We start from the raw sequence: 17,940 nt of genomic DNA, 5'->3' as shown, positions 1-17,940 counted from the left end.
GACAGACACATGGACAGACAGACAGACAGCCAGACAGCCAGACAGATACACACACAGACAGAAACACAGACAGACACACACACAGTGACACAGACAGACACACAGAGACACACAGACAGATACACACACATGGCCACAGACAGACAGACACATGGACACACAGACAGACAGAAAGACAGACACACACACAGACTGACAGACAGACACACACACAGACAGACAGACAGACAGATGGACGGACAGACAGACAGATACACACACAGACAGTAACAGAGACAGCCACACAGACAGACAGGAACACAGAGAGACAGACACACACAGAGACACAGACAGACAGACAGACAGACAGACAGACAGACAGAGACATACACAGACAGACAGACAGAGAGACAGACAGACAGACAGACAGACAGACAGACAGACAGACAGACAAACACAAACACAGAGACAAACACACAGACAGGCACCCAGACAGACACAGACAGACACATGGACACACAGACGGACAGACAGACATCCACCCAGACTGACAGACGGACAGACAGACACACACACACAGATACAGAGACAGATGGACAGACACACACACACACATAGAGACAAAGAGACACAGACAGATACACACACACAGACAGACACAGACAGGCACATGGACACACAGATGGACAGGTAGACACACACAGACTGACAGACAGACAGATGGATGGACAGACAGACAGATACACACACAGACAGAAACACAGAGACAGACACACAGACAGACATACAGACAGACACACACACACAAACAGAGACAGACAGATGGACAGACAGACAGACAGACAGACAGAGAGAGAGAAACACAGACAGACACACAGACAGACAAACACACACAGAGGCATACACACAGACAGACACAGATAGAAACACAGACAGATGGACACACAGACAGACAGACAAACAGTCATACAGACAGACAAACAGACAGACACTCCCTGAGCCTTTCAGTGTGTTCTTTACTAACTCAGGATCTATCTATAAGTAAAGGAAGTAAACATCATAACTGTGTGTTTCATCTCTTCACCTGAAACAGGAAGTTCAGAGACACAGCAGAGATTAAATCTCACCTCATCTCCTCTTCCACGTGTTCCACATGGATCTAAAGCTCCACAGAGCAGATTCAGGTAAACCTCAGCAGCTGAGATCTGCTCTGTGAGTTGAACACAGCCTGAGTCTGTTTTCTGTCTCATCTGAATCATGTTAGTATACAAAACCTTTCAAACCTTAAAAAAGTGTGGGGGGGGGGATATTATTTCATCTCATTATCTCTAGCCGCTTTATCCTGTTCTACAGGGTCGCAGGCAAGCTGGAGCCTATCCCAGCTGACTACGGGCGAAAGGCGGGGTACACCCTGGACAAGTCGCCAGGTCATCACAGGGCTGACACATAGACACAGACAACCATTCACACTCACATTCACACCTATGGTCAATTTAGAGTCACCAGTTAACCTAACCTGCATGTCTTTGGACTGTGGAGGAAACCGGAGCACCCGGAGGAAACCCACGTGGACATGGGGAGAACATGCAAACTCCGCACAGAAAGGCCCTCATTGGCCATGGGGCTTGAACCCAGACCTTCTTGCTGTGAGGCGACAGCGGTAACCACTACACCACCATGCTGCCCGGGGTGAAGGGGATAAGTGAAAAAAATCTGATGGACTCACGATTTCTAAATCCATAAATAAAGTCAGGAGATCCACTCGGCCATGAGAGATTAAACTAAATATCACTCTCATGTGAGACCCTCCTGCGTTATTGTGGCCGCATGTTTGGGCTCGCTGATGCTCCTCTAATGTGTCCCGGTACATCCCTCCATCCATCCCTCCCTCCATCCATCCCTCTGTTCCTGTTTCCATCACTGATACATAATGCCCCAGAGAAGCAGCTCCATGCCATGATGCTCCCACCACCGTGCTTCACTGTGAGTATTCTTGGTGTTTTTGGGATCAGACACACAACCCTTTCTTTCTCCAAACATGACCAGCTGAATTATTGCCTGTTCTTTTTGTTTTGTCTCACCAGTGTATATTGTTCCAAAACTCTTCAGATTTCTCTAAATGCTTTTCGATCCGTCTCTCTGTGATTGGGTTTTAGCTCAGGAGTTTAGTGTCAGGTGCAGGAACAGAAGTGATTGTGATTGAGGCACAGTTCTCTGTGGAACTGCTGTTCCTGCTGCTTTTAGGTCATCCTACAACTCTTTTCTAATGACTGCTGGATTCTTTCTTCTGCATTAATCTCAGATCACAGAGTGAAATCTTGTGAGCTTCACCTCTCCGAGGACAACAAACTTCCCACCTCCGAATTCAGGAACCTGCTGCACAGACAGCAATGTTTATGGTCTTTACTGAAGCTTTTTAAATATAGCATCTGAATACTGTTTCCTCCATCAGTTTTTTTAAACACATTTTATCCTTGTTTATATTTAAAAACACACTTTTTTATTCATATTTTGAGGTACAAATTCAAAAGATATGATGGGTCTGCAAAAATCACCTCAGTGTATTTAAATAAATAAAACTCAACAGACTTTTATATGGGGCGGTATGGTGGTGTAGTGGTTAGCGCTGTCGCCTCACAGCAAGAAGGTCCGGGTTCGAGCCCCATGGCCGACGAGGGCCTTTCTGTGCAGAGTTTGCATGTTCTCCCCGTGTTCGCGTGGGTTTCCTCCGGGTGCTCCGGTTTCCCCCACAGTCCAAAGACATGCAGGTTAGGTTAACTGGTGACTCTAAATTGACCGTAGGTATGAGTGTGAATGGCTGTCTGTGTCTATGTGCCAGCCCTGGCGACTTGTCCAGGGTGTACTCCGCCTTTCGCCCGTAGTCAGCTGGGATAGGCTCCCGCTTGCCTGCGACCCTGTAGAACAGGATAAAGCAGCTAGAGATGAGACTTTTATATGTCTATTAATATTCTTTCCTTCATAGGTTTATGGCTTCCAAACTTCTGTAAATTATCACGTGAATTTTATACTTTTTTTATTGACAATTGACTTATTGGTAGTGTTATTGTTGTTGTGATTATTATTATTTTACTTTACAATTTTAAACTCGTCTCTGCACTAGAAAATCTCTCTCGATTCCTCTCGAGTGTGACCACAAACAGAAAATGAAGTGTGTTTTGGACAACGCGTTACAAACCCACAGGAACAAGAACTTTATTAAGGCAGAGTCATTACATTTTCACCAAACACACATCAATCACTCAGGAAATAAAGAAAACAGGTGAGTGATGCATTTACACAGACAGGAAGGCATCAAATAAACACTCGCAAACACTCTCTCTCATATTCACCACATCAGGACAGCAATAAGGTGAAATTCCCATCATGCACTGTGTGAGCCGAGTCGAGGAGTCCCAGGATTCCTCTTCTTACATTTTGTCCATGTTGTTTATTCGCAGCCAGAGAACATAAACTAAACTGATGATTAATTAATGGCACTTTATAACAACCCCACAGTGTGACAGTTACATTAACACTTGTACATCGCAGACTGTTTTCTACAAAAATTCACTGAAATACAAACTTAAACGAAACCCACAGTCAGTTCAATAACCTCAAATAATAACCGAAGTAAAAATCTTCACGGCGTCACGTGTCCTGGATCCGTTCACTTTCAGGTTTTAACCAGATGACTGATGAACACAGTTTATTTAATGTTGTATACAAGTTTATAAGACTTAATACACTCATAAGTCCTGTGCAAAAGTTTGCATACGTTGTTTTTTTGTTTTAGATTTTTTACTGCTTTCTTGTCCATTTAAAGTGAAAAGAAGAAGAATTCCTGTTTTACAAATAATCTGGGGTAAATAATCCAAAAACATTAAGAATAAAATGTTGATGTAACCTGTCTCCAACAAGACAACAATCCAAAATATGAGCCAGAAAATAAACGGAAATATAAGTTTTATATATAAGTTTTGATGTGAATTTGTCCAGTTAGAGGACGTTATGAAGGAAAAGAATCATTATAAATGTAACTTAAGAATATATCACCAAAAAAGAAAGTGGAAGTTTGTATCACACAAACATTCTAACTGATATCATTCCAATTTTTTTTTAACAATTAATATATGAACACACACTAATTCACCAGTTTGTGATGACTAAGGAACAATTTAAAAAAATAAAAATCACATTTTCTTTTCAGGGTGCACAAACTTTTGCACTCAACTATACAAACTGCTACCAAACAGCGAGCAGTGAAAACATTTCGCTGAAAACAATCTGTGGCTGCTACATCTTTGAAGATTTTTTTTCTTTTTAATTAGAGTAATAAAGTGATGGTATGATTATAAAAATTACTGATACAGTAAAAAAAAAAAAGATTTAATTTATATTTACAACAAAAAGTACTTTTCAGAGACTAAATGTGTCACTTTGGGGCTTAGAATAAAAAAAAAAATGAAAAGAAAAAACTGACGAATAAAATAAAGCCCTGAAAGTACAGAGTGCACAGCAAAATGACTGAGACATTAAAAAGGTTTTGATGACACGAATAATATCAAAAAGAGACAAAAGAAGAAGAAAATGAAGGGGAATACTCGGACTGGTTAGATGTCTATCAGGAATAAACACAAAGATGAGAAGTTACCTTAAAGTTCTTAAATTATTTCCTGAAAACACACAGAGCACAGTGTCGAGTTGAGTAAAAACACACACACACACACACCAATACAAACAAATAAAATAACAATGATGATAAAATAAAGAGAGTAGCATAATAATAAAAATAATTAAAGTGAAAAAGGCTGGCACTGGAGAACCAAAGTAAAAAAAAAAAAAGAAATTCAGGGGTCAAAGGTCACAGGGTGGATGGAGCGACAAGCCAGCTTTAATGTACAGAAAGAAACCAACAACAACAACAAACAGAAAAATATGATAAAAGATGGCAGGAGAAAACTAATAATAGTGTTAGGAAAATAAATAAATGATAAAATATTTAATTTCGAATAAAAGTAACTTAAAATAAAATGTCTATTTACTGTGATACTTGAGTGCCTTGAACAGAGAAATGTACCAAAAAATATTTAAATAATATTGTCTGGCTTTGGGTGGTATATCAGATCTATTCCAATCAGCCAGCATGATATTGAATGAGTCAAAGACGGGTAGCTGAATGGAATATATCTGATATACCACGAAAAAAAGCCAGCCAATATTATTATTATTATTATTATTATTATTATTAATACATACACACTCTCTTCATATCAGCATTCTCGAAGGCCAACGTTAGCTGACCTGCGACTTGGTGCTGTTAGTGTGGCAGTCCAGTAACCTTCCAGCTGGTGTAGCGTTAGCGAAAGCCAACATTAGCTGACCCATGACTCAGTGCCAATGCTTGCGCAGTCAAGAATATTATTATTATTATTAATTTCCCTGTGTGATTTACTTCATTATTTTTAAAATCAACATCGACAGCTACACACAACAGAGCGACCTACAGCCAAAATTCTCTCCCAATCTTCCGTATTTAATGACACAAACCTGGCGGCCATATTTGTTTGCAAGCTGTCACAGTCACTCACTAGCACGCAAGTTTTACATCTCTGACGTGTCTCTTTTCCAGTTTTTCGATGTCCGTTGGTATGTTTTTCTCTTGTAAATACGCATGAAGACTATATAATGAAGTTTTGGTAGCTTTTGGGTGTCCAGCACGTCTTTGGTTTATTTATTTAGTGCTTAATTAATTATAGCATAGCTAATCCTAGCAGTAGCACTGGATTAACCCCGTCTTCTCTCTCTCTCCTGACCGACAAAGAAATGATTGTGCACATGCGCAACAGAAACGTTTTGTCATTGAATCTTCACATGAGCTCCGATGTGTGACATCGTGTTGTCTTGACAACATGCAATATTTTAACAATATCGCACGCTTGGGGAGAGTGGTATAATACACGGAGGATAAGCGATATGATAACAATATTGCACACCATCAATAAACCCGCTTAGAAGGGAATAGAAAACTTTATTATTCCATGGAAAAAGTGGTCCATATGTGTAATATTGAATGATATTTAACGCTATTGCTTCATGTCAAATCTTTTTCTGCAGCTGGAATTTAAATTTAATGAAATGATTATTAAATTAAAATATTAACGACAAATGATTCTTCAAATGAGGATTTGACTGGAAATGCATTTACAGAATTAATCTTTAAATTATTCTCATTAAAGCTGTTATTAGTTTCCTCTGAGCAACTTTTACCGTATTTTTATAGATTACAAGTTTACAGTGTAAATACTAACACACACACACACACACACACACTCTCGACACTCAGCTCAGGTGATCTCCATCCTGCAGAGGTGTGTGTGTGTGTGTGTGTGTGTGTGTGTGTGTGTGTGTGTGTGTGTGTGTGTGTGAGGACACAGCTCCTGTGTGTATGTTGAGGTCATGAGTGGTAGAACTTCTCGTTGTAGCGGTGGATGGTCACACAGCCGTGGTAGGAGATGGGGCGTGGCATCGCCGCTACACCTGTAATGATCCCTGTGGCCGGGTCGTAGCACAGGATGGTGTCCGACGCCTCGCCGCTCTCACTGCGACCGCCCAGGATGTAGATTTTCCCATTACACACCGACATCCCGCAGCTCTCCTACACACACACACACACACACACACAAAGTACTTATATTCTCGAAAATCACACACCACATTCCTCACTCTACCTGTGGGATCCACTAATCCGAGTGTTTTCTACAGTGAAGTTAATGAAGTACCTGTTTGCTGAAGGTGTGTACGACGTGCATCCAGTAGTCCTCAATGGGGTCATAGCAATAGATGGATTTTGTCAATCCGCCAGACACGTAGATGAGGTTGTTGAGGGACACGGCAGTGATGCAGCGCTTAGCGATGGGAATGTTGGCCCTTAGCAACCAGCTGTCTGAATCCGGGTCGTAGCACTGGACCTGAGAGACGACACGCGCCAGAATATACATCAGAGATAGCATGCGTCAGAACACACGTCAGAGAAAACACGCTTCAGAACACGTCAGAAACGACATGCATCAGAAGACACGTCAGAGACAACACACATCAGAACACATGTCAGAGAAAACACGCATCAGACAACACACGTCAGAACACACATCAGAAATGATACGCGTCAGAACACATGTCAGAGACGACATGCGTCAGAACACACATCAGAGATGACGCATCAGAACACACGTCAGAGACGACGCATCAGAACACACATCAGAGACAACATGCGTCAGAACACACATCAGAAATGACACGCGTCAGAACACACGTCAGAGACGACACGCATCAGAACACGTCAGAGATGACGTGTCAGATCACACGTTAGAGACAACGCGTCAGAACACATGTCAGAGACAACACACATCAGAACACACGTCAGAGAAAACACGCATCAGACAACACACATCAGAGATGACATGCGTCAGAGACGATATGCGTCGGAACATGTCAGAGACGACGCGCCAGAACACACATCAGAGACGACACGCATCAGAGATGACACGCGTCAAAACACACATCAGAGACGACACATGCCAGAACACACATCAGAAACGGCACGCGCCAGAACACATGTCAGAGACGACCCGCATCAGAACACACGTCAGGGACAACCCGCACCAGAGCACACGTCAGAGACGACCCGCGCCAGAACACACGTCAGGGACAACCCGCGCCAGAGCACACGTCAGAGACGACCCGCGCCAGAACACACGTCAGAGACGACACACGTCAGAACACACGTCAGAGACGACACACGTCAGAACACACGTCAGAGACGACACATGCCAGAACACACATCAGAGACAACCAATGCCAGAACACACGTCAGAGACAACCAATGCCAGAACACACATCAGAGACGACACACGCCAGAACACACGTCAGAGATGTGTGTCCTCTCTGACGTGTGTTCTGGCGTGTGTCGTCTCTGACGTGTTCTGACACAGATCGTCTCAACACGTCAGAGATGACATGCGTCAGAACACACGTCAGAGACGACACGCGTCAGAACACACGTCAGAACACACGTCAGAGATGACACACGCCAGAACACATGTCAGAGACGTTCTGGTTCACGCACCAGAACACACGTCAGAGATGACACGCGTCAGAACACACGTCAGAGATGACACGCGTCAGAACACACGTCAGAGATGACACGTGTCAGAACACACGTCAGAGACAACCTGCATCAGAACACGTCAGAGACGACACGCGTCAGAACACACGTCAGAGATGACACGCGTCAGAACACGTCAGAGATGACACGCGTCAAAACACACGTCAGAGACGACCTGCATCAAAACACGTCAGAGACGACCAACACCAGAACACACGTCAGAGACGACACGCGTCAGAGACGACACGCATCAGAACACATGTCAGAAATGACACGCGTCAGAACACGTCAGAGACGACATGCATCAGAACACAGCCTTAAAACCTCAATTTAATAAAACGAACAGTGGCGTTTCCATAACATCTTCTGTTTAACATGGCAGTTAAATTACCATCCTGTCAAAACATGTCAACGTTTATCAGCAGCAATGTCACAAAACTTTATTTAAACAACAGACACTAATAAACTCAACACACACACTTTGCTTCTAATTTCGTCCTCCTCCTTCACTGTGTTGGAATGAGAGAGCGAGAGAGAGAATGTGTGTGTGTGTGTGTGTGTGTGTGTGTGTGTGTGTGTGTGTGTGTGTGTGTGTGTGAGAAGGAGAATTGCAGTAACAGTACTCTTTTCCAAACCATAAATAACACTAAACTTTCTTCTTGAACCAGTCAGCACTTTATGATATTATTCACAACCAAGAGGAGAACATGACGGACAGACAGACAGATAGATAGAGTTATACAGACAAATATGTAATCAGACAGACAGGCACATGGGTTGAAAGACAGACAAACAGACAGACAGACAGACAGACAGACAGGTAGATTAAAGAGACAGACAGATCCTGTTTATAGTATAGTACAAAGTAAAATATATAAAATTATTAAAAAGTGACTCTGTGTGTGGGGTCAGCGTGCTCACAGAGATGTGAGACAGACAGTTCTCTGCTCCACACAGACACCTGGAGAACATCTCAGCTGTGACAGATCCAGGTCATGCTGCTCTTACACTCCACCATCATGAGGGGGCACCACTAAGAGAGGAGGCTGACTGACAGGGCTGGAGCAAACACTTACAGAAGGGGGCAGGAACTGACACAGGAACCGACACAGGAACCGAATTTCTCTTGGGCTTTAAGCAGCAAAGCTGCTTTTTGAGTAAACACTTCAGCAGGTAAACATTTATCTCTTTCACCTCTCAACACTTTTACAGCACTGACGCACCCCAGTGGGGTGTTTTATACCCCAGCGTAGCCATGGCAACTCTCTGTTATCTTCTGTTATTATCATTAATCATTAATCACTAATCATTATTCACACCCTCATCATTAATATCTGTGACTCATTCGCTGGCAGCTTTTCAGGTTTCAGATCCTGGGCTGAGAACATCGACATTCGGTTCAACCAGTGATTCAAGCGTGTCGTTAGGGCTCAAAGAACAAAGCTTTTTTTTTTCTTTTTTTAAAGGAAAGGGGGGTTAAATTGTGAAGTGTTTAGAATCATATTATAATTCTTAAACTCACAGCACGAACGTCACACAGACAACACCGTCGTCAGCAACCAGAGGAGCCTGTTCAGTGACAGAATGCTCCTTCCCACGTGCAGGACTAACAGACTTAAAAACTCCTTTGTCCCTCACGCCATCAGACTGTACAACTCCTCTCTGGGGGGGAGGAGGGGTAACAGGAGGACAGAGGACGGGAAGGAGCAGTAGCCTAGCCTGACAATAAACAATGTGCAATATAATGTGCAATTCTTCTTCCGTTGGCCCTTTTTTCTTCCCCCTCTCTTCCCCGTATCTTATTCTTAATCTTTTTTACATTTGTATATACAAATACCTAATTTAATTTAATTTATCTAGAAGTTTTTTCTCTATTTCTATTCTCTGTTTATCCTGTAATGATGCTACTGGAATTTTAATTTCCCTGAGGGACCCCCCCCAAAGGGATCAATAAAGTTCTATCTAATCTAATCTAATCTAATCTAATCTAATCTAGTCTAATCTAATCTAATCTAATCTAATCTAATCTAATCTAATCTAATCTAATCTAAAATTTCAATCTGGTGAATTAATTTGATTCGTTAAAAAAGGATCGGTTCAGAAAAAAGGTTCTTTGAGGGTTTGTTGGATACTTCTCAAAAATATTCTTTGTGTTGAAAGAAAGCGAAAAAGGAAACAAAACACAGGATACAAATAAACAAAGGATTTAAAGGATGAACACAAAAATAACAGAACCAGGAAACTAATTTCACTAAAAACAAACCCACGTGGATGTACTCGGGTGTTGTGAAGATGTTTTCTGTTCTGTTTAAGTTTTAGACAAACGACGGATTAAAATCAGTTTTTTTACTTCTATGCTGCACCACAGTTTTATGGAGAACTGGTAACTGACACTCGCTCGAGGTGGAACAGTGACATGCATTAATGAGGTCATAATAATTCCTGAAGGCAGTGTGCTGTCGGCGAGCTCTGCCCCTGCGTCACTGTTTTACCCTGCAGGATAAATATAGCTGTTGTGATTGACAGGATGTGTTTAGCGTGAGGGTTCGGCTGCTCAGACTCACCTTATCAGAACAGGTGTTGTCGTCAGGACCTCCTCCGATGACGAAGAGCTTGTTGACGCAGCTGGCCACCGCCGGAGAGCTCACGGCCTCCTTCATGGGGGTCACCTCCGTCCAGCGGTTGGAGAAAGAGTCGTAACACTCGACGCTGCTGAGTCGCGACTGACCGTCGTAACCGCCCACTGCATACACCTGCACACACCCCCACAGGTTCAAACAGAGTTCTCTGCATGTTCTCCATATGTTCTCTTTTCAACCCAAAGCATGCAACGCCTCCTCCCAGGATGACAGCTGACCTGAACTGGTCTCCACCTTAATTCATGACTCATCGTTTGTGATCAAACGGTGATATAAGAACCAGCAGCAGAAACCGTGCAGGTCCATCAAGTCAAACGAGATGCACAACAAGAAAAACAACAACAGCAGCAACGACTTCAAGGAAGAAACTCTCAGGAAGAATCAACCCCAAAAGAAGCAAAATACAAACAAAGACACTGAGACATCGCGTTACAGCTGTGATGCAGTTTGATATTTAGCTGTTAAGAGTCAAATGAACTGAGACGATGTGACTGACTTACACTCCAGCGCTGTAGAGTTCTGCACTCTGATTGGTCAGAAGGTGTTGATTAATTTATTAATGCAAGTTTATATTAAACTCACACTTGTTCTAATACGTTATCATTTCTATAGTAACAGCTCATCTCATTCTCAGGGACTCGTACGGCAGATGCTCCACATAAACGGATTAAAAAATCGTTGTGATGGTGAAGTTACTTTAAGTCATCTCCAAGACAGAGGAGTTTACACTTCTTTGCAGTTTCTCAATAACATGATGGAACCAGCTGCGGGGTTTTTTTTTTCATCTTATTAACTTCGAGAGAGAATAAACTGACTCTGGTGAGGGAACGACTGTTTACAGCTGCTATAACATAAGTGACAACAGGAATAAACCTGTTTCTATGACATTATTTAACTATAAACAGATCAAATTATTCTTTCATTAACCCTCTGGGGTCGAGAGCTTCACCGGCGAAGCTCGGCAGGTTTAGAATGAGTATGTTATGTATTTAAATAAATATCTTTGTGAGTTTTTATCATACAAGCATGATAAACAAATTGACAGAAACTTTACACTTTCCTATGCGCCCACTGCCAAATAATATTATAGGTTTTAAATGACCTAAATTAAATGAAACATAAAGCTTGTCACCTTCCTCAGTCACACCGGAGTCGGAGCGCTGAGAACCCACTTACACATTCATAAAAGACTATTCACATGGTAACGGCATGATAATCACTTTCACTCTTTTGGTTTTAATTGGTTTCTCTTTTGTGGTGGGAACGCCCACCGTAAACAGGATCAAATCTGTCATAGTTCAGGCTATTTGGAGGTAAAACTTGTGAGATGGCACAACAAGTTTTTATGAGGGTTTCATTCAGGACAGCGATTCACTTCATGATTCATTTCATGATTCAGGACAGTGATTCAATTTCAGGACAGCAATTCAGTTCATGATTCATTTCATGATTCAATTCTTGATTCAGGACAGCAAATCAGTTCATGATGCAATTCATGATTCAGGACAGCAATTCAATTCAATCTTGAGAACTGCAACACTGATGATGAATGGTGCCTTTTTTTTTAACTTCGACTTGATCCAGCCAAAGATCAACTCGAGTAAGCATATTTATTTATTTATTTATTTATTATGAGCAGATTGGTTGATATGCGTGTGCTGTAGTGCATACACAGGAAAAATGACTGAGCAGTTTTTCCAGAGTTAAAAGTATTTTCCTCAAAATAGTTAATTTTGCTCCGTTTAGAGTTTAGAGAGTAAAATTTGGAGTTGGAGTGGGAGCAAAATGACACAGTAATTGTGTAACAGAGTTGGTTGTGGCTCTGAACTGAGTAAAACAGTACAAGAGTTAATTTCAAGACACACTGAATAGAGTCAAATGTCAAACACCAGATAAATGAAACTGTTGTAAAAAGCAGTTTTAGAACTGTGTTGGAATGTGTGAAAAAACATGACCTTACCCATTGGGACTTGACCTGATGGGATTAAGAGTTGGCAGTGGGAGGGGTTTTCACTCTTCTCATTGAATGGAATGGAATTTTTTACTCTTCTCATTGAATACCCTCCCACTGCCAACCCTTTATCCCAAAACAATAGGACATTAATGTTTTAATGGCCAGTTAACTGTCCAAATCAATGGAGCAGATTTAAGTTTCTGTGCTTGATATATTCCTAAGACTGAACAGAATCACCTCAAGTGACCAAAAAGGTTCGACACATTGGGTAAGGTCATGTTTTTTTTCACACATTCCAACACAGTTCTAAAACTGCTTTTTACAACATCTTTATTTATCTGTTATTTTTAAAGTACAATCATGACATACGTACTACATAGATATTATTGAAGCTGAACTTGTGCTAAATACAAAAAAGTCATATGACATTGAAAATAGATTTGTTAAAATTGACAACAAAATCAGAGCATACTAAAATAATTAGAGTGCTAGAAAATACCCTCAGACCCCAGAGGGTTAAACAAACCACTGTGGTATAAGAGGAATAAAACACTGTAAACTCTGTTTCATCACACTCAGTATTTTACTTGAACAAACACACACAGTGACAGTAGTGACACGACACGACTAATCCCATGCTTTCTTCACACACTTCCTGTTTATTCACTTCCCTCCCACTTATTTGATGGACAGCCTGCTAAGCTCCTCCTACAGTGAAGAAACAGGAGGAATGTTCCAGATTTTCATTCATTTTTTCCAGGCAGGTCTTAGAACCCTGAACACTAACAGACATGCAGCAGCCCTGTCCCTCTCTCCTGTCTGTGAACCTGAGTCAGAACACACCTGGAGCAAAATTAAAAAAAAAAACTTTCCATAATGTCCTCCACCTAGAGTGTGACGCAGTATATACATATATACTGACTTTAACGGAACACAGCCGAAACTGGTCAAGCCGGAGGCAGCACTTGAACTAGAACATGCTGGAACATGGAGTGGCAACATGCCGTTCACGTGAGAATAGAGAAACCCAACATGCTCCATGAAGACCAGCATGTTTACTCTCACAGTCTACTGAGGCGGAAATGAATGAAACAAACACCAGAGGGTTGTTGAGTCGTCCTGTATGCTTTTATGTTGATGAGAACTCTTTTTTAGAAGAAGAAGAAGAAGAAGAAGAGTTGAAAACACTGTAATGGTTCGAGTTTCTTCAATTTCCATGAAGTCTGTCGAATTCCTTTTATTCCAGGATCAACAGAACGAATGTTTAAACCACAGGGTGGTGCTTCCTTAATTTCGTTTGCTTAAAAAGTCTTCATCATGTTTAATAAATGAGCTAAGAGCATCCAGGAATTTGATATTTTATTAAATTCAGAGCAGGCTGGGGTGTGACACGCCCGGGATCAGAAAGCAAACAGTGATTAATGAAACACTACTCCATGTGTGTGGAGAAAAGCCCGTATTGTTTTGTGGAGTCGTATGTAAGCTATAGCACATCGCACTCTGTTATTACACAAGCTGCTTTTGTTTGTTCAGTCACTCGAGTGAAAACAGACTGATTCTCTGAAACACTGCTCTGAGCTTTTTCTGAAAATGGTCCCGTCCTGGAGCACAAACAAGCTTTCACAACAACACAGGCACTGGATCTCTGTCAGTGATTGTGACACAATCCATCCGAGCAAGTCCGAGTGTAGGTTTTCTCTTGTATACAAGAAATAGTTGTAACTATATTGTATAAAGCTAACTACTTAAACTACTGACTGGAGAAAACATGAACAGTCTCGAAAACGTAAAGCCACCACAGGTCTAGCGCCCCTGCTGGCTGGCTGCAGTACACTTTTGAGCCCCGCCCATCCTTATTTGTTTCAGTGACAAAATAGACTTTTTTTCATGTCACTTTTCTCGTCTAAACCATCTTTCCAGCTGCAGTGTCCAATTCGAACAGGTAGTTTTCCCGATGCTGATATCTGCACTGATTTTATTTTTCTCCAGAAATGAGTTTTTAAATTGTTAAAAATTTACACACCAGTGATCTCTGCTACGTCCTTCCAAGCTTTATTTTTCTGTCTAATGCCTCTGTACACATCAACTGGGAGCTTGTACGGTAAATGACAGGGATATGATGAAATCACAGTTCGAGTTTTTTTCCTCTTCTTTTGTGAGAAGTAACTACAGGCAGGAACTAAAGTGAAAAGCTGAAGGGAAGGGAACTGAAGAAATGTGGGATCACATGCTCAGTAGGATTGGTCTGAGGAATCGTTTGAGCCAATCGTTTCGATTTGTCACCTTGTCTTTTCATGTAACTAATTGCATGGAGTTGAGAAAATCTCAATTTAAATGATGTCACTGAAATCGCACAAACTCAAAAAGAAATTTAACAGCCCTCTGTTGCTTTCTTGCTTTTTTTGCCGGTGCATGTGAACGCAGGGTCACAACCACTTTTCCATGCTGTTCTCATTACACGATGAACATGGAGATGGTAATGTGCAGCTATGGGGCACTGACTACACGCTGACTCACAGGGTGGAGAAACGAGTGAGGTCACACTTTAAATCACCAAGAAACAACTGTAAGCAGGACAGGAAGCTAAAGCTGGGAGAGAACAAGAGGAGAGGAAAGCAGAAGAGAAGAAAAGAGAGGAGAAGGAGAGGAGAAGAGAAGAAAGGAGAGGAAAGGAGAAAAAGAAGAAAGGAGAGAAGAAAGGAGAGGAGAATTAGCGATAATGTGAACAAGTGCTGCACTCCATCCATGTGATGGCTGAGTGAGATACAGATGGTGCTACAGATGTTGTGAGATGAACAGACGGTCTGCGTCGAAGGAACCCAAAGTGTCTCTCGACAAAATAAGTTTAATTCTATTATATAAAACACCACATGCAGGTTCAAAAAACATCATCAGAACAAAAAACATCATCTATTTCTCAGAATACACATTTTGATCTCCAACCCGTGACCTCGACGTCCCAGAGGAGAAAAGGAGGGGAGAGGAGAGGAGAGGAGAAGAAAGGAGAGGAGAGGAGAAGAGAAAGCTCGTAAACAGCTTTCACACAGAAATGAGGAAAAACACACAGTCCTGACTGGGTGATCCTGTTTCTCACCATAGGAACTCATAGCCAATAAAATGTGATGAAATTGTCTCAGGGAGGCATGTGTTTTGTGTTTCAGGCGGGTAAATACAGAGGAACCATAACCATGACCTCATTCACCTTCTGTAAACATCATTACAGCTTCATTACTGCATTTAACAACGTTATACGATGCACAGCATATATAATCAGTGGTGCTGTAACTGTATTTTGTGGAGTGTGTGTGTGTGTGTGTGTGTGTGTGAGAGAGAGAGAGAGAGACTTCACCTTTCCCAGTAAGACGGCCATTTTGTGTCTCCAGCGTCCTTTATTCAGCGACGCCACTCGGATCCAGATGTTGAGCTGTGAGTTGTACATCCACACATCTCTGCTGTTGATGCGGCCTCCTGTAATTAACACACTTCCTTATTTTGTGTAATTTATTAACAGGGATTTAGTAATGCATGTTGTAGTGTTTTGCATTTTGCATGTCTGCCTTAATGAATATGTAATTTGTGGGCGGAGTCGATGCAAGTAGCTTGATTTTGCACCGGAAGTCTGAGTTACCGCAGCCCTGAAACTCACTATGTGTGGAAATGAATACAACCGAAGGGCAAGTAATAAAATTGGTATTAAACAGAATTAAAGAACCTGTACAAGTTTATGTTTACCTTACAAACAGATAAAGAGAAACACATGAGTTAACAATCTTTTATTTTATATTCACTTTCACCTTTTTAAATATTTTGTATATAAAGTGTGAGTTTAGTTTTACAGCTATCCAGAATGATTAGTACACAGGGTTTTTTTTCTACATTGCACTACATTTTTCTCATTTACATGAACATGCTCACACTAACCACACCCCAATTTTTCAAATCACATATGCAAATTAGTCACTTTATTTGTTATTTTTGTAAATCTGAACAAATTTTAACAAATCAAAAGGTAAACACTTTTTATATGCACATTAAATATTTAAGGTTTTTTTTTTAAATCTGTGGAAGTAAAGGTACACAAAATATTGAAACACAAACCCTAAAATAATAAATAAATAAAAACAATTCAAAAACACAGAAATAAATAAACAGTTATCTGATCATGGGTTTAAATCAATTTACATATGAATTAAATATTTATTTTTTTTTAAAGTACTTCAGAAAATAAAACGCAGTATACAGAATATAACATTCAATGTCTTTCAATAAATTTTTAAAGCATAAAAAAATAAAAAATACAAATTCCATTTTATTCCTTATGAAGGTATATATATATATATATATATATATATATATATATATATATATATATATATGTGTGTGTGTGTGTGTGTGTGGTTACTTTGGCAAGAACAGGGCAAATTTTATCTTCTGTTCAAATTTAATCTTCTTAAATCTAATCCACTGGAAATTACTCAACGGTTATGCAAAGCAGAAGTATGAACAGCAACGGCTCAGAATAACCTTCCAGTCACGTCACTGAACACATGCGGGACAGCACCTGGACTTTCTCTCATACTCTGCCTTTGTGTAAACAGTGTGTGAAGACGGGTTTAATCAAGTTCCAATGAACTGACTTCAAACACACAGAACTGTGTCTATACAGGTTAGGAAATGTTCCAGAGTAAATACTTATGCACACATATATTTATTTACATCATCCATCCTTCCATTATCTGTAACCAGTTATCCTGTGCAGGGTCTCAGGCAAGCTGGAGCCTATCCCAGCTGACTATGGGCGAGAGGCAGGGTACACCCTGGACAAGTCGCCAGATTATCACAGGACTGACACATAGAGACAAACAACCATTCACAATCACATTCACACCTACAGTCAATTTAGAGCCACCAATTAGCCTAACCTGCATGTCTTTGGACTGTGGGGGAAACCGGAGCACCCGGAGGAAACCCACGCAGACACGGGGAGAACATGCAAACTCCGCACAGAAAGGCCCTCGCCGGCCACTGGGCTCGAACCCAGAACCTTCTTGCTGTGAGGTGACAGTGCTCACCACTACACCACCATGCTGCCTCATATTTATAAACACCAGATTCTAATTTATTCCACATTTTAGTCTGAGGCATGTGACTGCAGGCGACTGGAGGCAGATGGATTGGGGAATAACATGCGACACTATCATAAT

At 41.2% G+C, this 17,940-nt stretch overlaps 1 protein-coding gene across 3 annotated transcripts in view; it reads right to left on the bottom strand.

The window, feature by feature from the left end:
- Window positions 1-3,167: 3,167 nt before the first annotated feature.
- Window positions 3,168-17,940, bottom strand: part of klhl24b (kelch-like family member 24b) — a 31,076-nt gene continuing 16,303 nt past the window's right edge. For all 3 annotated transcript variants that reach the window (XM_060899703.1, XM_060899702.1, XM_060899701.1), the window contains 4 exons: window positions 16,086-16,204; window positions 10,708-10,896; window positions 6,759-6,947; window positions 3,168-6,634 (listed from right to left, as the gene is read on the bottom strand). In XM_060899703.1, the coding sequence (XP_060755686.1) occupies window positions 6,434-6,634; window positions 6,759-6,947; window positions 10,708-10,896; window positions 16,086-16,204 (698 nt within the window). In that variant the 3' untranslated portion in view covers window positions 3,168-6,433. The remainder of the gene's footprint in view (window positions 6,635-6,758; window positions 6,948-10,707; window positions 10,897-16,085; window positions 16,205-17,940) is intronic.

Source organism: Neoarius graeffei, chromosome 19 (assembly GCF_027579695.1).
Source record: "Neoarius graeffei isolate fNeoGra1 chromosome 19, fNeoGra1.pri, whole genome shotgun sequence".
NCBI classification, from domain to species: domain Eukaryota; kingdom Metazoa; phylum Chordata; class Actinopteri; order Siluriformes; family Ariidae; genus Neoarius; species Neoarius graeffei.
The sequence above is the reverse complement of the archived record's forward strand: the minus strand, read 5'-3'. Positions and strand labels throughout refer to the sequence as shown.